Source organism: Somniosus microcephalus, chromosome 2 (genome assembly GCF_052327205.1).
Source record: "Somniosus microcephalus isolate GS21.2 chromosome 2, FLI_Smic_1.0, whole genome shotgun sequence".
NCBI lineage: Eukaryota > Metazoa > Chordata > Chondrichthyes > Squaliformes > Somniosidae > Somniosus > Somniosus microcephalus.
The window spans coordinates 6,130,475-6,149,940 of NC_140988.1; the positions used below are offsets into that span (position 1 = coordinate 6,130,475).

The window sequence follows — 19,466 nt, forward strand, 5'->3', positions numbered from 1 at the left end:
TGTTTCTGCTCCACACGAGCCTCCTCCCACCCTACTTCATCTCACCCTATCAACATATCCTTCTATTCCTTTCTCCCTCATGTGTTTATCTAGTTTCTCCTTAAAGGCATCTATGCTATCTCACATAGAGGGTTGAGACCAAATGTAGTCTTCAAGTGAAGTGGGAGTTTGAGGGGCTGAAGGACCTACTCCTGTTCCTATGTAAGAGGGCGATTAAACCAGGCAATGCCGATGTGATTCTTTATATGGAAGTCAAGCGTTCTGTCTGTTAAGTCTGTGTGTTCTAGTTATTGTTAATAAGAATCACTGCACACAGACCACAAGAGTAAATTCAACAGGTCTTTACTAGTCGGAGGTCAGGCTGAACTGCCCAATAAATCATTACACAGCACTTATATACCGGTGTGGTCACCACCGGTATTACAGTATACAGCAGCCAAGATAAAGTAGTGCATCTCTTAAAATAGTTCTCTTAAAGGTGGAACGGTTACACACACCACAATCCTCCCTTTTTAGCTTAACAGTATATATTCCCCATTAAACATAACATAATAACATATATACACAACTTCATGTAAAAACAGTTCACAGATTCAGTCTCTGAGGAGGCCTCCTGATCCGAGACGGATAACGCCTTTCAGGGGTCTCTGGTTCTCGTTGCTGGGGTGACTCATCTAGTTGATCCCCTATGGATAGGACATCATCATCAGGTATATTCACTTCTGAGGTAGATGCTTCAGGTTCACTAACTTCCTCCACGGTTGTCTCTGTCGTAACCATGGGCTCGACCCTTGTTCTCGATCCCACCAGTTGGTCAGCATGACGTCGCATTACATTTTCACCAACATCTACCGTGTACATCAGGGGTCCTTGTCTGGCCCGAATTGTTCCAGATTGCCATTTCTCGTTTTTATAGTCCCTGGCTAACACCGGTTGTCCTATTTCAAAACTCCGAGTGGGTTTGTTATTGATATGCTGGAACTGTTTGTTTTCGACTTCCCTCCGCACATTTGGTTTTAACAAGTCCAACCTGGACCGCAACCTCCTGTTATAGAACATCGTGGCAGGACTTTGGTTTGTTGTTGCATGGGTGGCGTTTCGATATGCCAGTAGGAAATTGTCCACCTTGTGTTGCAGTGGAATCTGATCTTCGCTCATGGCCTTTATTGCCTTTTTGAACGTCTGTACAAACCTCTCAGCCAGCCCATTCGTAGCTGGATGATATGGGGCAGAGGTATAATGTTTCACCCCATTCTTCTTCAGGAATTTCTGGAATTCCTCTGACACAAACTGTGGTCCGTTGTCTGAACATATTTGCTCTGGCAATCCATTTCTTGCAAATATCGTTCTTAGCACCGCGATCGTCTTCTCCGAGGTAGTGGTAGTCATTTTAATCACTTCTGGCCATTTAGAATGTGCGTCCACCGCAATTAAAAACATGGAATCCATGAATGGACCAGCAAAGTCAATATGTACACGTTGCCATGGGGTTGAAGGCCATTCCCATGGATGCAGCGGTGCCATTGGAGGTGCATTTTGGACTTTTTGGCACCCTGAGCAGCTTTTCGTCAGATCCTCTATCTGTTGGTCGATACCCGGCCACCACACATAAGCCCTAGCAAGGCTTTTCATCTTGACTCCCCCCAGATGACCTTCATGTAGTTCTTTTAGAACTCTCTCTCTTAACTTAGGAGGGATAATCACCCTTGTTCCATACATCAATGTTCCCTGACAGATGGACAGCTGTTCTCGTCTTGCTGAGAATGCCGGTAACAGTGGATCACCATGGGCTGGCCATCCCTTTACTGTCAATTCGTAGACCCGGGACAGTGTCGGGTCATTCCTAGTCTCCCTTTCAATATTTGCATTGGTGACAGGTAAACATTCGATGATGGTCGAGTGAAATAACTCCACCGGGTCAACCGTCGGTGCCTCCTCCTCAGTAGGTAGTGGCAGGCGCGACAGCCCATCAGCATTACCATGCTGCTTTGTACCTTTGAATTCTATCTGATATTGATGTGCCCCTAGAAAAAGGGACCATCTCTGGAGCCTCTGTGCTGTCATCACCGAAACACCCTTCTTAGGGTTAAAAATGGATACCAACGGCTGGTGGTCTGTCAGCAGTGTAAACTTCTGGCCCTGCAGGTAATGATTAAACTTCTTTACTCCCCACACAAGGCTGAGAGCCTCCCTATCTATCTGAGCATAGTTGCGCTCAGCGGAGGTCAATGATCTGGATGCAAATGCGACTGGCCTTTCCAAGCCATTTGGCAACTTGTGTGAGAGTACTGCTCCAATACCATAAGGAGAAGCATCACAAGCTAAACGAATAGGTAGCGTTGGGTTGAAGTGAGCCAACACTTCCTCTGAGGTGATCAATGCCTTGCTTTTGCGAAAGGCCTTCTTACAGTCCTCGCTCCACTTCCATGGTACTTCTTTCTGCAAAAGAGCGTTCAGCGGGTGCAGCACCGTGGATAGATTTGGCAGAAACTTATGGTAATAGTTAATCAACCCTAGGAACGACCGCAACTGGGATACATTTTCCGGAGCGGGAGCCTTCACAACAGCTTCGATCTTGTCAGGTGACTTGTGCAGCCCCTCCTGGTCAATGACATGACCACAGTACGAGATCCGTTTCTGAAAGAACTCACATTTCTGGCGATTAACTCGAAGTCCATATTCCTTCAACCTGGTGAGCACCAGTTTCAAATTTGCAAGGTGTTCCTCATCGTCATCTCCTGTAATCAGGATATCATCCAAGTAACATTGAGTGCTTGGAATTCCCTGTAATACCTGCTCCATGGCCCTCTGCCAAATTGCTGGAGCCGAAGCCACTCCAAAAACCAGTCTATTATATCGATACAAGCCTCTGTGCGTGTTGATTGTGAGATACTGGCGCGACTCTTCCTCAACTTCCATCTGTAAGTACGCTTGCGCCAGGTCTATCTTGGTGAAGTGTTTCCTGCCAGACAATGAAGCAAAGATATCCTCAATCCGCGGAAGCGGATATTGCACTGTGTGAAGCACCGGATTAACCGTGATCTTGAAGTCTCCACAGATGCGGACCTTCCCCGGTTCCCCTGGCTTGTTACTCGATGAACGCTTCATGACGGGAACAATGGGCGTGGCCCACTCACTCCAGTCCACCTTAGACAGTACTCCTGAACGTTCTAGCCCTTCCAGCTCAGCTTCCACAGCAGGTCGTATCGCATAAGGTACCGGTCTGGCTTTGAAAAATTTTGGGTTTGTATGTTCTGCAATCTTGATTTTTGCCGTAATTCCTCTGTGTTCCCAGTCCCTGTTGGAACACCTCTTTAACCTCATCCAATATTCTGGACAATCGTTCAGGTTTGACATCTTTTTTTCCGGAATCTACCGTTATTGCTTTTAGGGAGTGCCAGTCCATATTTATTTTCCTGATCCACTCCTGTCCCAGAAGTGGTGGACCTCCCTCAGGTAGTACATATAAGTCCATTCCTTGGTGTTCTTTGCCCTTGTGTACCACCTTGACTTTTATCTTTCCGATGGGGTATACTCTTTGCCCCGTGTATGTCTGCAATACTATCTCCGTATCCCGTAGGGGAATATGTGTGAATAACCTTTTGTAATCTTGCTTATTCATGACCGTCAACGCCGATCCGGTGTCCAATTCCATCTTCACTTGGACTCCTGCTATCTGAAGTGTGACCCAGATAGTTTGTAGGTCAGCTTCCTTACTCACATTGTGAATTCTCAGACTACCCAGTTCCTTGCTGTTGGAGTCTGAATCCGAATTCTGTTCATCCGAACTCTTCTCAGCCACCTTATGTACCTTTCTGCACTTTTCCTGCGGTGACTTTTTGTTGCTGGTCTTCTTTCCTGACCGGCATACTTTAGCTATGTGACCAAGCTTGCCACATTTTCTACATTCCTGATTTTTAAACCAGCATTGGTTCTGATCGTGTGTTGTCTTTCCACAACGATAACATTTCGCTGTACCCAAAGCCATTTGATCTACGCTGAGTACCGCTGTCTTCAGCTGCATTTCCGCAGTGCCTCTCGCTGCGGCTTCGTGCGATGCTGCAATAGTGACAGCCTTATCAAGTGTAAGATCATTCTCTTCAAGCAGCCGCTTTTGTGTTCCTTCTTTCGACAATCCACACACGAATTTGTCTCTCAGTGCCTCTGTCAGTCTTTCCCCAAACTGACAGTATTTCGCTAGCTTACGCAGTTCAATTAAATACTCCGCGTTGCTTTCCTCCTTCAGTTGCGTTCTCGCATAAAATTTAAATCGTTCCGCTAACATCAGCGGTGTGGGGTTCAAATGATTTCTCAGGACAGCAACAATATTAGCGAAAGCCTGATCCGCCGGTTTAGCTGGTGATAGAAGATGCTTCAATAGCCCGTATGTCTTCGCACCCATTGAGTTTAGTAAGGTTAGTGCTTTATCTTCATCTGATATTTTATTTGCCTTACAATAAATCTCTATGCGTTCTACATACGTGGCCCAATCTTCAACATCGGGATCGAAATCGTTGATGTTACCACGCTTAGGCATCCTCGCAATCTTCTTGAGAAACAAAAAGAATTTTTTTTTTTTTTTTCAAAATGGCGGTTTCCCGCGCTTGTCTTCTTCCCCCGCCTACGAAAATGGCGGCTTCCCGCGTTTGCCTTTCTCCCCTGCTGGCTGTAATGGCGATTGCCATATTGCTGCGTTCGCCCTCCCCAGCGGTTCTCAAATCGTGCCTCCCAGCCCCTCTTGCAGTCCGGTCCTTTCCCCCCGGCTGCGGCTGAGTTCTCCGCGTTTTTTTTTTTTATCCCGCGCCTCGCGGCCTCGGTAGCTGCCCGGCCTTTTTCCCCGGTTGCGGTCGAGCTCTCTCTCGACGCTGTTGCGTCTCCCAGCCCGCTTGCAGCCCGGTCTTTTACACCGGCTGTGTTTGCATTCACCGCGGCTCCCGTGCCTTACGCTGCCCCAGTCTCAGCGCCTCTGGCCCCGACTTCTGTCCGGCTCTTTACCCCGGCCGTGGTCGAGTTCTCCGCCCTTATATCCTCCGTTTTTCCCTCCCCTACTTCACAGCCAACGTGGCCGACTTGCTGCTCGTCGCTGATCGGCTTACCCACCACCATGATAGAAGGGATGATCACTGCCTGTTGCTGATGGAAGGCTTCGTGTCAGGATTCTTCCTTGCTCTTCAGACCCGAGTCTTTTCTCAGCAGGATGATGAGGGCGGATGCCTCTTCTCGACGCCCGTTAAACTGCCTTGGATATATCTCTGCCGCAGGGTAAGATCGTCATCGTCGCCACTGTTAAGTCTGTGTGTTCTAGTTATTGTTAATAAGAATCACTGCACACAGACCACAAGAGTAAATTCAACAGGTCTTTACTAGTCGGAGGTCAGGCTGAACTGCCCAATAAATCATTACACAGCACTTATATACCGGTGTGGTCACCACCGGTATTACAGTATACAGCAGCCAAGATAAAGTAGTGCAACTCTTAAAATAGTTCTCTTAAAGGTGGAACGGTTACATACACCACACTGTCCTTATTCTTCTAGAAGACTTCGCCTTTATGTTACTATTGATAGTTAAATAGCAAAACGGACTGCAATTTGGGAAGTAGAGTTGGGTGGATCATGAGATGTCCACTGGAGTGCAGGCTGAGGACCTGAGACACCACAGCACCAGAGTGAGAAGTTTACATAGGCGGTTTCCACTGTACATGTCGACATTGGAATTTAAAATGGGGGGGGGGGGGGGACAAAGTTGACACAAAAGTGTGGCCAGGCTGTGGAGGCTCAGTTGTTGAGTAAATTCAAGGCTGAGATTGATAGAGTTTTGGACTCGAGGGGAATCAAGGGATAAGGGGCTCAGGCGGGTCAGTGGAGTTGAGGTCGAAGAACAACCATGATCTTATTGATTGGCGGAGCAGGCTCGTGGATCCATATGACCTTCTCCTGCTCCTATTTCTTTCTTGTGTTATGGTCAAAACATGACAGTAGGAAGTAAGGTTTTATAGACAGGATGTATGTGCAGACGTATGATTTTTAATATATTGTCGAGGTTTATTTTAACAATTGATGGGAGAAATCAAGTGCAGGTGTATATATATTAATTAATGGATGGATGGTGTACATGTGACATTATTATTAGAGAGGGAATAAGCTTATCCAGTTGTATTTATCTATATTGCATTAAGTATCTTTGATTTATTTACCTGCAGAAGGTTCCTCTTAAATGAGCTACATTTGCACGCCACAATTAAAATAATTAGAACTTGAATAATTTGATGTCCAGATTTTGCTTAATCGATCGCTTTTTTTTATATATACAATTATTCTTCCTTCCCTCCTCCCCTCTCTCGGCAGTGAGCCTTGCTGGTGTGTGGTTACAGAGGCACTGGCAGCCCAGGGTTGGTGTGCCCAAGCTCTCTGACTTACCCGGGTTACATGGGCACATCTCATAGAGCCTGGGGGGTGGGGTGGGGGGGATGGCATAAGGCACATCGTGGGGGAGCAATTCAACTTTGTTTCACTCATTTCTTTTGGGGTGGGGGTTAAAATGAACGATAGGGGGAATTCATTTCGGGTTGGAGGTAGGTGTCTTTTAGGTGCCTGCTTGAAACAAGCATTGGCCGCCTTACATACAATTGGCACAATTGTAAAGGTGGTGGAGGAACAGAGAAACCTGAAGGTTCATGACATGAATCAGTCATTCATGAAAGAAAGACTTATGAAATAATACTGAGCGGCCTGCGGGTGGCGCTGTCCAGGGAGAGTATAAATACTCGGGCACGGGCCCAGCTTGCGCAGGACATTCTTAACAGGAACTAGTGAAGGACACAACTAGACCTCCATGTTGTAAAACAGTTGATTAAAGCTTTGTTTAACGCTTAGACCAAGTGCCTAGTAGTTTTCTTACGTCAGTTTACATACGCAAATCTTTGAAGGTGGCAGGACACATTGATAAGGCTGCTAAAAACGCACATGGGATCCTTGGCGCTTTAAATAGAGGCAGAGTACAAAAGCCAGGAAGTTATGCTAAACCGTTATTAATCACTGATTAGGCCTCAGCTGGAGTATTGTGGCCAATCCTGGGCACCACACTTTAGGAAGGATGTCAAGGCCTTGGAGAGGGTGCGGAGGAGATTTGCTAGAATAGTGCCAGGGATCAGGGACTTTAGTTATGTGGAGAGACTGGAGAAGCTGGGGTCATTCTCCTTAGAGCAGAGAAGGTTAAGGGGAGATTTGATAGAGGTGTTCAAAATTCTGAGGGGTTTTGACAGAGTAAATAGGGAGAAACAGTGGCAGGAGGGTCATTAACCAGAGGACACAGATTTAAGGTAATTGGCAAAAGAACCAGAGGGGAGGTGAGGAGAACATTTTTTTAGCGAGTTGTTGTGATCTGGAATGCGCTGCCTGAAAGGGCGGTGGAAGCAGATTCAATAGTAACTTTCAAAAGGGGAATTGGATAAATACTTGAAAAGGAGAAATTTGCAGGGCTATGGGGAAAGAGCAGGGGGGAGTGGGACTAATTGGGGAGCTCCTTCAAAGAGCTGGCACAGGCACGATGGGCCGAATGGCCTCCTTCTGTGCTGTATGACTTTATGTACAAATTGGTGTCTTAACGCTGTGCCAACTTTGCCTAGTGGTACCTGACCTTGAGCGGCCGAACCAGCGATCCTGAAAAGGGCCGCAAGAGGACGCTGAAAAAAATGGCCACAAACGTTACATTACTGAGGGGTCTGGAGCAGCAGAATTGCTCTTCCTTGCCTCTACAAAAGTACCGCCGGCCCAGGCTCCCCCCTTCACGTCACCAATATTTATCCCACAACCAACATCAGTATAAAGCAGATTATCTTGGTTAATTATCTTATTGCTGTTTGTGGGATCTTGCTGTGCGCAAATTGGCCGCCGCGATTCACTACACTGCAACAGTGGCGACACTTCAAAAAAGTACTTAATTGGTCGTAAAAGTGCTTCGGGACATCCTGAAAGTCGCTATAGAAATGCAAGTTCTTTCTTCCTCTAAAGCCTGGGCAATCTAGTCCTATTTGCATCGATATTTCTTATTTGTTAAGTTTTTGTGTTCTGTTCCAATTTCGAGGGCCTGGAGGTTTGGAAAAGACTGATGTTGTCTGATTGGTGGATAAATCCTAAACCAGAAAGAAAGACTTGCATTTCTCCAGCGCCTTTCACAACCGCTGGACGTCTCAAAGCGCTTCACAGCCAATGAAGTACTTTTTATTTGAAGTGTGGTCACTGTTGTAATGTAGGAAATGCGGCAGCCAATTTGCGCACAGCAAGCTCCCACAAACAGCAATGTGATAATGACCAGATCATCTGTTTTTGGTGATGTTGGTTGAGGTATAAATATTGACCAGGACACCGGGGATAAATTGCCTACTCTTCCTCAATAATAGATTGGGAACTTTTACATCCACCTGAGAGGACAGTCAGGACCTCAGTTTAATATCTCCTGCTGAAAGAGGGCACCTCTGACAGTGCAGCACTCCCTCAGTACTGCACTGGAGTGTCAGCCTAGATTCCTGTGCTATAAGTGTCTGGAGTGGGACTTGAAACCCACAAACTTCTGACTCAGAAGGCAAGCGTGGCTATCCACTGAGCCACAGCTGACACGACCAAAATCTGTCAGCTTGCGATAGGCAGAACAAGGTGATGTGGTTCTGAAGAGGACGGGCCAGACAGACTCTCGGAATATTTTTAGCTCAGGTCTTTTGCCTGTAAATCGAGTTAGTGACAGGACTTCCGCCTGGCACCAATGGGGCCGCCCAGAGGTAGCTGAGGATCGAGAGGACACTGTGGAAGGTTTAAAAATCTGGATCCAATTCTGTTCGGAACGACTGGAACTTTAATTTTATATATTGCGCCCCTCCTCCAAGTATCCACAGTGAAGACAAATATTTGTGGACCCTCCACATCTAACCCGCTGTGCGATCCAATCCCCTCCGAGTCTTCCACTTCGAACAGCGATAACTAGTGTCGGTTGGAAAAACAAGTGTTTTTGGCCACTTTTGTGATGCTGTTTTGCCATTTGTGATAACATGATTTGTGTTTCACTGGTATTTCCATACAGCGATATTGTAACAATTCCACCCAATTTTGTCACGCAGTAGCCTGTATCTGAGTTTATATTCGCTGGAGTTTAGAAGAATGAGAGGGGATCTCATTGAAACTTATAAAATTCTAACAGGACTAGACAGACTAGATGCAGGAAGGCTGTTCCCGATGGCGGGGGAGTCCAGAACCAGGGGTCACAGTCTAAAGATAAGGGGTAAGCCATTTAGGACTCAGATGAGGAGGAATTTCTTCACCCAGAGAGTGGTGAACCTGTGGAATTCTCTACCACAGAAGGCATTGGAGGCCAATTCATTAAATATATTCAAGAAGGAGTTGGATATATTTCTTAAGGCTGAAGGGATCAAGGGATATGGGGAGAAAGCAGGGACAGGGTACTGAATTTGGATGATCAGCCATGATCGCATTAAATGGCGGAGCAGGCTCGAGGGGCCGAATGGCCTACTCCTGCTCCTATCTTCTATGAGTGGGCTTCATGAATGACCTGATCAAAGGCCCACCTCTGAACTGCCTGTGTACTGGAGGATTACTTGCTGATGGTCACGGATAATCTTGAGAAGGCTTAAGCACGTGATTTGCTAGGGGGTGGTTCGGGAGGGGGAGTGGCTGTGTTCTCTGGCCATCTGAATCCCATCTGGCATCAGGAGGCCCCTTTCCGCACTTGCCTGGCCTATTGTGCCTCTCCGAAGCTGCGACTGCGTCTGCAGCCCAACCCTGTCACATCCCAACACGTCATACTCAATCTGCCTTAAATGAGCCTGGCTTGGATTAGCTTGCTTATACCTCGCAGGACAGCGGTCCTTTCAAGGACAGGACTTTCGACGATGCGAGGTTACAGTAGTGAGATTGCTGTGGACCAACATCTTTACTGTCGAGAGGAAATAATGAGCGAGGGTTTACATGCTGCCAGCCCCCACAGCTAGGTTTAGTGCAAACTGCACACCTCAGGAAAAATGCGCCCAATCTTTCTTCCTCTTCTATTATTACAGGATGGAAGATGAGGCAGTGCTGGACAAAGGGGCCTCCTTCATCAAACATGTCTGTGATGCAGAGGAAGTGGAGGGTATGTAAATAAAAGTTTCTTTCTGTTCACTTACTTGCAATAGCCACCGAACAGTAGGTTTTATTCTTACAACAGTGACTCCAATTCCACTTCAAAAGTACTTCATTGGCTGTAAAGCACTTTGGGACGTCCTGAGGTGGTGAAAGGCGCTGGAGAAACGCAAGTCCTTTCCAACTTTCTCTTTCTTTGCACATGTAGAGTATCGAGGTACTGGGTTAAACTGACCAGTGAGTACAGAGGCTTTGATACAAACCAGTTGATTCTCAATTTTTGTTGATAAACAAGTTTGCTATACTTCTGTAATATTGAACAACAACTTGCATTTATATAGCACCGATAACGTAGTAAGACGTCCCCAAGGCGCTTCACGGGAGCGATTATTAGACAAAATCTGACACCGAGCCACACAAGGAGATGTTAGGACAGGTGGCCAAAAGCTTGGTCAGAGAGGTCGGTTTTAAGGAGCACCTTAAAGGCGGAGAGGTTTAGGGAGGGAATTCCAGAGCTTGGGGGGGCCAAAGCAGCTGAAGGCACGGCCACCAATGGTGGGGAAAGTAAATTGGGGCTGTGCAGGAGATGGAATTGGAGGAGCACAGAGTTTTTGGAGGGTTGTAGGCAACGTTCCCCTTTAAGCTGTCTGGACCTCCTGCGCAGCCGGCTCACTGGCTTTTAAATGCAAAAGCCGCCCATGTGTGGATTTTTGAATGGGCCGCGCGGCCCCAAAAAAATACTAGAGGGAACATTGGTTGTAGGAGGTTACAGAGATTGGGAGTGGGCGAAGCCATGGAGGGATTTGAACAGGAGGATGAGACTTTTAAATTTGAGGCATTGCCAGATGTAGGTCAGCGAGCACAGGAGTGATACTTGGATATATTAATAATCATTAACTAATCGAGGAATTTTCATTTCTCGAATCCCCATTCACTCTCTCTTGTTATTAAAATATTTGAAACACACTCTCCCTACCCTCATAGATATTATGTTGCATGTTTGGCTGGTTGAACAGTGATTGTAATTGTTTAGGGATAGTGCACAGTACATTAATCCTCTGGCACCTTGTGCTGCATTGCGTAACCACCATGTGTTGTCCTGGGAGGTGTGTTTATAAATCCAGGGCATCCGTCCATGATCAGCAGCAGAATTCAGTCAAAACATTCCAGATACCTGCTTATTACATCGAATGACATCGAGTCTACGGCACAGAAACAGGCCATTCGGCCCACCTGGTTCGTGCTGGTGTTTATGCTCCACACGAGCCTCCTCCCACCCCTCTTCATCCCACCCTATCAACATATCCTTCTATTCCTTTCTCCCTCCTGTGTTTATCCAGCTTCCCCTTAAATGCATCTCTGATACTTGCCTCAACTACTCCCTGTGGTAGCGAGTTCCACATTCTCACCTCTCTCTGGGTAAAGAAGTTTCTCCTGAATTCCCTATTGGATTTATTAGTGACTATCTTGTATTTATGGCCCCTAGTTCTGATTTCCCCCGCAAATGGAAACATCTTCTCTACATCTACCCTATCAAACCCCTTCTTAATCTTAAAGACCTCGATCAGGTCACCCCTCAACCTTCCCTTTTCTAGAGAAAAGAGCCCCAGACTGTTCAATCTCTCCTGATAGTTATAACCTCTCAGTTCTGGTATAAGCCTTGTAAATATTTTTTGCACCTTCTCCAGTGTCTTGATATCCTTCTTATGATATGGAAACCAGAACTGTTCACAGCACTCCAAGTGTGGTCTAACCAAGGTTCGATTCAAGTTTAACATAACTTTCTCTGCTTTTTAATGCTATCCCTCTAGAAACGAATCCCCAGTGTTACATTAGCGTTCATTAACTTGCAGTCATAGAGGGCTTTTCATTTCTCCAATCCCCGTCCCCTTACAAGAGACAAGCGACTTTTCAACTCTTGTCCTTGTTCCCCTTGTCCTTACCTTTCACCCCACCAGCCTCCACATTCATCGGATCATCCTCCGCCATTTCCGCCACCTCCAGCGCGATCCCACCACCAAACACATCTTCCCCTCCCCCTCCCTTTCAGCATTTCGAAGGGACCGTTCCCTCCTCAACACCCTGGTCCACTCCTCCATCACCCCAACACCCCTTCACCTTCGCCCGGCACCTTCCCGTGCCAAGCGCAGGAGATGCAACACCTGCCCTTATACCTCCTCCCTTCCCACTGTCCAGGGCCCCAGACACCCCTTCCAGGTGAAACAGCGATTTACTTGTACTTCTTGCAATCTAGTATACTGTATTCGCTGCTCACGATGTGGTCTCCTCTACATTGGGGAGACCAAACGCAGATTGGGTGACCGCTTTGCGGAACACCTCCGTTCAGTCCGTAAGGGGGACCCCGAGCTTCCGGTCGCCTGTCACTTTAATTCACCGCTCCATTCCCACTCGGACCTCACCGTCCTCGGCCTCTTGCATTGTTCCATGGAAACTCAGCGTAAGCTCGAGGAACAGCATCTCATCTTCCGATTAGGCACTTTACAGCCTCCCGGACTCAACATAGAGTTCAACAATTTCAGATCATAACCTCGGCCCCTATCACACATATATATTTTCTTTTTTTTTATCCACACTTTTAGTTCCTTCTTCGCTCCCTTCAGCTGTCTTTCATTCCGCCAGCGCAATTCACACCCCATCTAGAGCCATCCTTTGTTCCTCAACCTGTCCCATTTCCACCTCCTCTTGCCTTGAATATCTCTTAATGTCTCTCAATCTCTCCTGCTTTCTATCCTATCACTGACCTTCCCTTTTGTTCTTTCATCCCCTCCCCCTTTTCCCAGCCCCTAAACTTGCTTTCCATTTCCTGCTTTTTTTCTCAGTTCTGACGAAAGGTCATCGACCTGAAACGTTAACTCTGTTTCTCTCTCCACCGATGCTGCCTGGCCTGCTGAGTTTTTCCAGCGTTTCCTGTTGTTATTTCGACTTTTCAACTCTGATGACTTGGACACCAATGACGGTAAACTCTCCCCGTGCACCTGCCACCTAATGATCAGGGAAAGGCCACCACACCACTCGCTGGTCCACTGGGAGCTAAACGGCGGTTCTCTGGAGAGAGAGCACGAATTCCAGAATAGTTGTTGGGAGTTTTCACGATCCTTTATTTTGATATTGATGACCGTAAGCACTGTGCTGTTAGTGTTCCTAATTAGAAGCCCCGCCGTTTTAAATTGCTCCACTTCCACTTAACGCCATTACCAGTGCCTTCACCACACGGACTGCAGCGGTTCAAGAAGGCGGCTCACCACCACCTTCTCGAGGGCAACTAGGGATGGGCAATAAATGCTGGCCTTGCCAGCGACGCCCACATCCCATAAACGAATTACATTTTTTTTACCAGTTTTGGAAGACAGCAGAGCCTAACAGTGATTTGTTGTTTTAAACCCCGTTAAATGCAATTCTGATGGTTTGAGTCTCGTAACTGTGAGTCTCATCGGCCTTATGAACTTGGCATGTTGACAGTTCTGCTCCCGATTCTGGCCTATATCTGGCTAGTCCTTTATCGCATTGCTCATTCATACCTTCTGCTTCCCTCCAAAGTGCCATGTCTCTGGCCTTTGGGCTCGAGTTATTCTATTTTAAACCCGACAACCCTCCGGGATCTCTGTGCTCCTCCAATTCTGGCCTCTTGCGCATCCCCGATTTCCATCGCTCCACCATTGGCGGCCGTGCCTTCAGCTGCCCGGGCCCTGAGCTCTGGAATTCCCTCCCTAAACCTCTCCACCTCTCTCTCCTCCTTTAAGATGCTCCTTAAAACCGACCTCTTTGACCCAGCTTTTAGTCACCTGTCCTGATACCTCTTTCTGTGGCTCGGTGTCAACATTTTTATTGATAACGCTCCTCTGAGGCTCTAAGGAGAACAACCCTAGCTTCTCGAGTCATACGTAACCTCCGCAGTAAGCAATCCATTTCAGCAGACAGTTCTGGATAGCTGTAAAAATATAGCTTTAAGTCGTCACTATAGACACTTTGAGGTCTAGCGGACACATCCTAGCCCCTCTTAACAATGCTCTTGTTTTTAGAATATGCTGCAATTTCTTTTCTAGTCACTCACAGTTTACAACACAACACTGATCCAATTAGTTGGTTTTACGTATACATTCTGCACAAGTGGGATAACAAGCATTTGGGGCTTTTTCACCAGTGCTTTCTGAAAGAAAGACTTGCATTTCTACAGCACCTTTCACAAGCTCAGGACGTCCCAAGACGCTTTACAGCCAATGAAGTACTTTTTGAAGTGTCGTCACTGTTGTAATGTAGGGAAACGCGGCAGCCAATTTGCGCACAGCAAGCTCCCACAAACAGCAATGTGATAATGAATCTCTTTTTTTTAGTGATGTTGGTTGAGGGATAAATATTGGCCCAGGACACTGGGGATAACTCCCCTGCTCATCTTCGAAATCACTTACATCCACCTGAGAGGGTAGAGGGGGCCTCGGTTTAATGTCTCATCTGAAAGATGGACCCTCTATAGCTTTGGAGTTAGTTGGGGACGTTAGCTTATGTGTCAACTTCCTGTCTCTGCTATATTATTGGAGGTGTTAATCAGTTTAAAGTTAATAGGTAAACACTGCTGTTAAACTAGCAGAGAATGGAATCTGGTCGGAATATGTTAAGTATGCATCCAATACGCAATCTGACTGTAAACTCTAAGCATGTGCCATTGAAAAATAGAATCTTATAGCACAGAAGGAGGCCATTCGGCCCATCGTGCCTGTGCTGGCTCTTTGAAAGAGCTCTCCAATTAGTCCCACTCCCCCCTGCTCTTTCCCCATAGCCCTGCAAATATTTCATCAGCAGTGGAAACAGTTTCTCCCTATTTACTCTCTCAAAACCCTTCATAATTTTGAACACACCTATTAAATCTTCCCTTTCCCATCTCTGCTCCAAGGTGACCCAGTTTCTCCAGTCTCTACACATAACTGAAGTCCCTCATCCCTGGTACCATTCTAGTAAATCTCCTCCGCACCCTCTCCAAGGCCTTGACATCCTTCCTAAAGTGTGGTGCCCAGAATTGGACACAATACTCCGGCTGGGGTCTAACCAGTGATTTATAAGGGTTTAGCATAACTTCCTGACTTTTGTACTCTGTGCCTCTACTTATAAAGCCAAGGAGCCCAGATGCATTTTTTAACAGCCTTATCGACTTGACCTGCCACCTGCTCATACAGGTAAGCAGCTCGCCAGACAAGCTATAAAATCAGCGCTGAGACACTCGGTGGGTCCGTCAGGGCAAGAGACCAGAGGAGTTAGCGGGGTTAATTTTCAACTTGCCACCCAGGCGTGACGGATTGCCCACCTGTCGAAGCCTGTTGCAGTGTGGACACTGTTGTAATGTGGGAAACGCGGCAGCCAGTTTGCACTCCGCAAGCTCCCACAAACAGCAATGTGATAATGACCAGATAATCTGTTTTTTAGTGGTGTTGGTTGGCCCAGGACACTGGGGAGAACTCTCCTGATCTTTGAAATAGTGGCCGTGGAATCTTTTACGTCCACCTGAGAGAGCAGACGGGGTCTCGGTTTAATGTCTTATCTGAAAGACGGCACCTCCGACAGTGTAGCGCTCCCTCAGCACTGCACCTGGAGTGTCAGCCTAGATTTATGTGCTCAAGTCTCTGGAGGGGAACTTGCACCCACAACCTTCTGACTCTGGGGCAAGGTCTGCCTGGGTAGTCAGGCGGTGTGTGCAATGGGGGATTGATGTGGTATATGCGGGAGAGCTTGGGGTCACACTTGTGGACCGAACAGGGGGTTCGGCAAAGCGGCCATCGAATCTCCTCCGAGTTTCCTGGTTTGGTGAAGCCAGTTTTTTGGTGTTTCCATTTCTACCTGCCTCATTCCCAATTCCTTGGCAATTCACACATTTTTAGTGTCCTGTAAAGGGCTTTAACTTCTCTTGTTATGTCTCTTAATATATATAGAGAGAGAAACAGAGTTAACGTTTCAGGTCGATGACCTTTCATCAGAACTCGAAGATCATAGAGATGAACAGATTTAAGCAAGTCCAGAAGCAGTGAAAGAACAAAAGGGAAGGTCTGTGATAGGGTGGGAGCCAGGAGAGAGTGAATGACAAAAGGGATGATGGTGCGAGGCAAAAGGAGATGGTAATGGGGCAGGTAAAGAAACAAAAGATCGGTCTAGAGGAGGTGTAAATGGGAATATCAGCATATCAGAGGAGGAGGGAAAACCTGGCAAAGAGGAGAAGGATCCCGCGTCCCGGGAATGTGGCGGAGAAAGGTGGGGAGACCCCAGAGGTGTGGACCAACCCCCCCCGCCGTGTACCGATAGGGGACCCCCCAGCACCAGCCCACACCCCCACCCCACCCCCAGCTCAACCCCACCCCCAGCACACACACCCCCCACAGCAGCAGCCCACACCCCCCACCCCCACCCCAGCACCAGGCCCCACACCCCACCCCCAGCTCAACCCCCACCCCCAGCCCACACCCCCACCCCAGCGCCAGCCCACAACCCCCCCCCAGCAGCAGCCCACACCCCCCACCCCCAGCACCTCCCAAACCCGCGACCTCTACCACCTAGAAGGACAAGGGCAGCAGGCGCATGGGAACACCATCACCTCCAAGTTCCCCTCCAAGTCACACATCATCCTGACTTGGAAATATATCGGCCGTTCCTTCATCGTCGCTGGGTCAAAATCCTGGAACTCCCTCCCTAACAGCACTGTGGGAGCACCTTCACCACACGGACTGCAGCGGTTCAAGAAGGCGCTCACCACCATCTTCTCAAGGGCAATTAGGGATGGGCGATAAATGCTGGCCTTGCCATCGACGCCCAGATCCTGAGAATGAATATTTAAAAAAACAACCTCAGACCTTGTTTTCATAAGTTGTGCAACACCCCTTTCCAACTGGTATTCCGATTTAGGATTTCTGCAACAGGAACACTAAGAATAGCCGATTTCCAGAATTGCAAAGCCCCACAATATTCAAATAATAAACCAGAAATATAAACGCAAATAGCATTGAGCTCCTGAAAAAAAGACTCGCATTTTTATAGCGCCTTTCACAACCACCGGACGTCCCAAAGTGCTTTACAGCCAATGAAGTACTTTTTGAAGTGTAGTCACTGTTGTAATGTAGAAAATGTGGCAGTCAAGCCACACACAGCAAGCTTCCACAACCAGCAATGTGATAATGACCAGATCATCTGTTTTTTAGTGATGTTGATTGAGGGATAAATATTGGCCCAGGACACAGGGGAGAACTCCCTTGCTTTTCTTCAAAATAGTGGCCATATGATCTTTTGTGTCCACCTGAGAGGGCAGACGGGGCCTCGGTTTAATGTCTCATCTGAAAGACGGCACCTCCGACAGTGCAGCGCTCCCTCAGTACTGCCCCTCCGACAGTGCAGCGCTCCCTCAGTACTGCCCCTCCAACAGTGCGGCGCTCCCTCAGTACTGCCCCTCCGACAGTGCAGTGCTCCCTCAGTACTGCCCCTCCGACAGTGCAGCACTCCCTCAGTACTGCCCCTCCGACAGTGCAGCGCTCCCTCAGTATTGCCCCTCCGACAGTGCAGCACTCCCTCAGTACTGCACCGGGGGTGTCAGACTGGATTTTGTGCTCAAGTCTCTGGAGTGGGACTTGAACCCACGACTTTCTGACCCAGAGGCGAGGGTGCTACCCACTGAGCCACGGCTGACACTCCTGCTCAGTCCTTTTCAGTTACTAAAAATATCGGCATGGTAACAGACTGGCTAATCTGGCCCTTGCAGGACTTAATCCATTATCCTTTGAAAAATGGCAGGTGTTCAGGCCATTATGTTGAGGGGTGGGGGTGGAAGTGCATTGAAAGAGTACTTCACATTCCAAGTGTTAACAGTGAGGTATTGCTTCGGACTCTCAACTAGCATGACCTGTTGACAGGCCTGCAAGGAATATAATTTAGTAAAGTTTTGTTCTCCTGCAAGTTTGTCGGTTGGATGTTGTGACCTCAAAACTCTCTTGTGATCCAGATCTATGGATTAGCGGTGACCATAAATCTCTCGTGGTACCATCTGATTCACTCTATTCTGCTGGGGATGTGATTACAGCTGATTTTAATTTCAGTGACTAGTCCCCAACACCTCCTATAGAGGGACTTGAGCACAAAACCTAGGTCGACACTCCCAGTGCAGTACTGAGGGAGTGCTGCACTGTTGGAGGTGCCGTCTTTCAGACGAGACGTTAACCCGCTCAGGTGGATATATAAGATTCCATGGCGCTATTTCGAAGGAGAGCAGCGGCGTTCACCCCGGTGTCCTGGGGCCAATATTTATCCCTCAACCAATAGCTAAAACAGATGATCTGGTCATTTTAACATTGCTGTTTGTGGGAGCTTGCTGTGCACAAATTGGCTGCCGTGTTTCCTACATTACAACAGTGACTACACTTCAAAAAGTACTTCATTGGCTGTAAAGTACTTTGAGACGTCCTGAGGTGGTGAAAGGTGCTGGAGAAATGCGAGTCTTTCTGTTTTTTATAGGGCATAGGCTTCGGATTTAAAGAATTTACCTGTTGCATTTTCAGCTGCCTTTAATTAGGTTTTTTTTATACCTCACGTGAACTCACCTTAGCTTCTGACACAAGCTGATATTTCTGTTTTAGTTCCTGTATTAATTTGGGGCCAATTTAGTAGGACTTACATAAATTTAAAACAGAAATAGACAGTTTCCTAGAAGTAAAGGGAATTAAGGGTTACGGGGAGCGGGCAGGAATTTGGACATGAGTCTCGGTTCGGATCGGTCATGGCCCTGTGGGTAGCGGAGCGGGCCCAGGGGCCGTGTAGCCTGATCCTGCTCCTATTTCGTGTGTCTAATTCTGTTAGATTCAGGAGATGGTTCTGTGATAGTGGATTGGCGGTTAGGATCAGATCAGCCATGATCTTATTGAATGGCGGAGCAGGCTCGAGGGGCCGATTGGCCTACTCCTGCTCCTATTTCTTATGTTCTTATGTTCTAATGACTTTGCCCAAAACAATTTCCTGCCAACAGGGTTAGGGTAGATTGGACTCGGATATTAATAATTCCAGATCTGCCTGAACTTTTCCCGAGGCTTGCCCGACAGCTGTACTGGGAGGAAATATCCAACTTGCCTTTCCACAGGTTCTTCACGTCCTCGAGACATCCCAAAACACTTCACAGCCAATGAACTACTTCTGTTTGTTTGGCAAATACGGTGCCCATTTTGCACACTGCAAGGTCCCACAAACAGCAATGGCACGACTGACCAGTTTTGTTGGAGCTTGTTGAGGGGATGAATGTTGACCAGGACACCGGGGAGAAATCCCCGCTCTCCTAAGGTAAAGTTGGGGATTGTCGGT

At 47.5% G+C, this 19,466-nt stretch overlaps 1 protein-coding gene across 1 annotated transcript in view; it reads left to right on the forward strand.

Annotated features, from left to right (window-relative positions):
- Window positions 1-19,466, forward strand: part of LOC147122516 (electrogenic sodium bicarbonate cotransporter 1-like) — a 229,974-nt gene that overhangs the window by 15,164 nt on the left and 195,344 nt on the right. The window contains 1 exon segment of the mRNA XM_086006102.1: window positions 10,067-10,140. Within this exon segment, the coding sequence (XP_085862228.1) occupies window positions 10,068-10,140 (73 nt within the window). The 5' untranslated portion in view covers window position 10,067.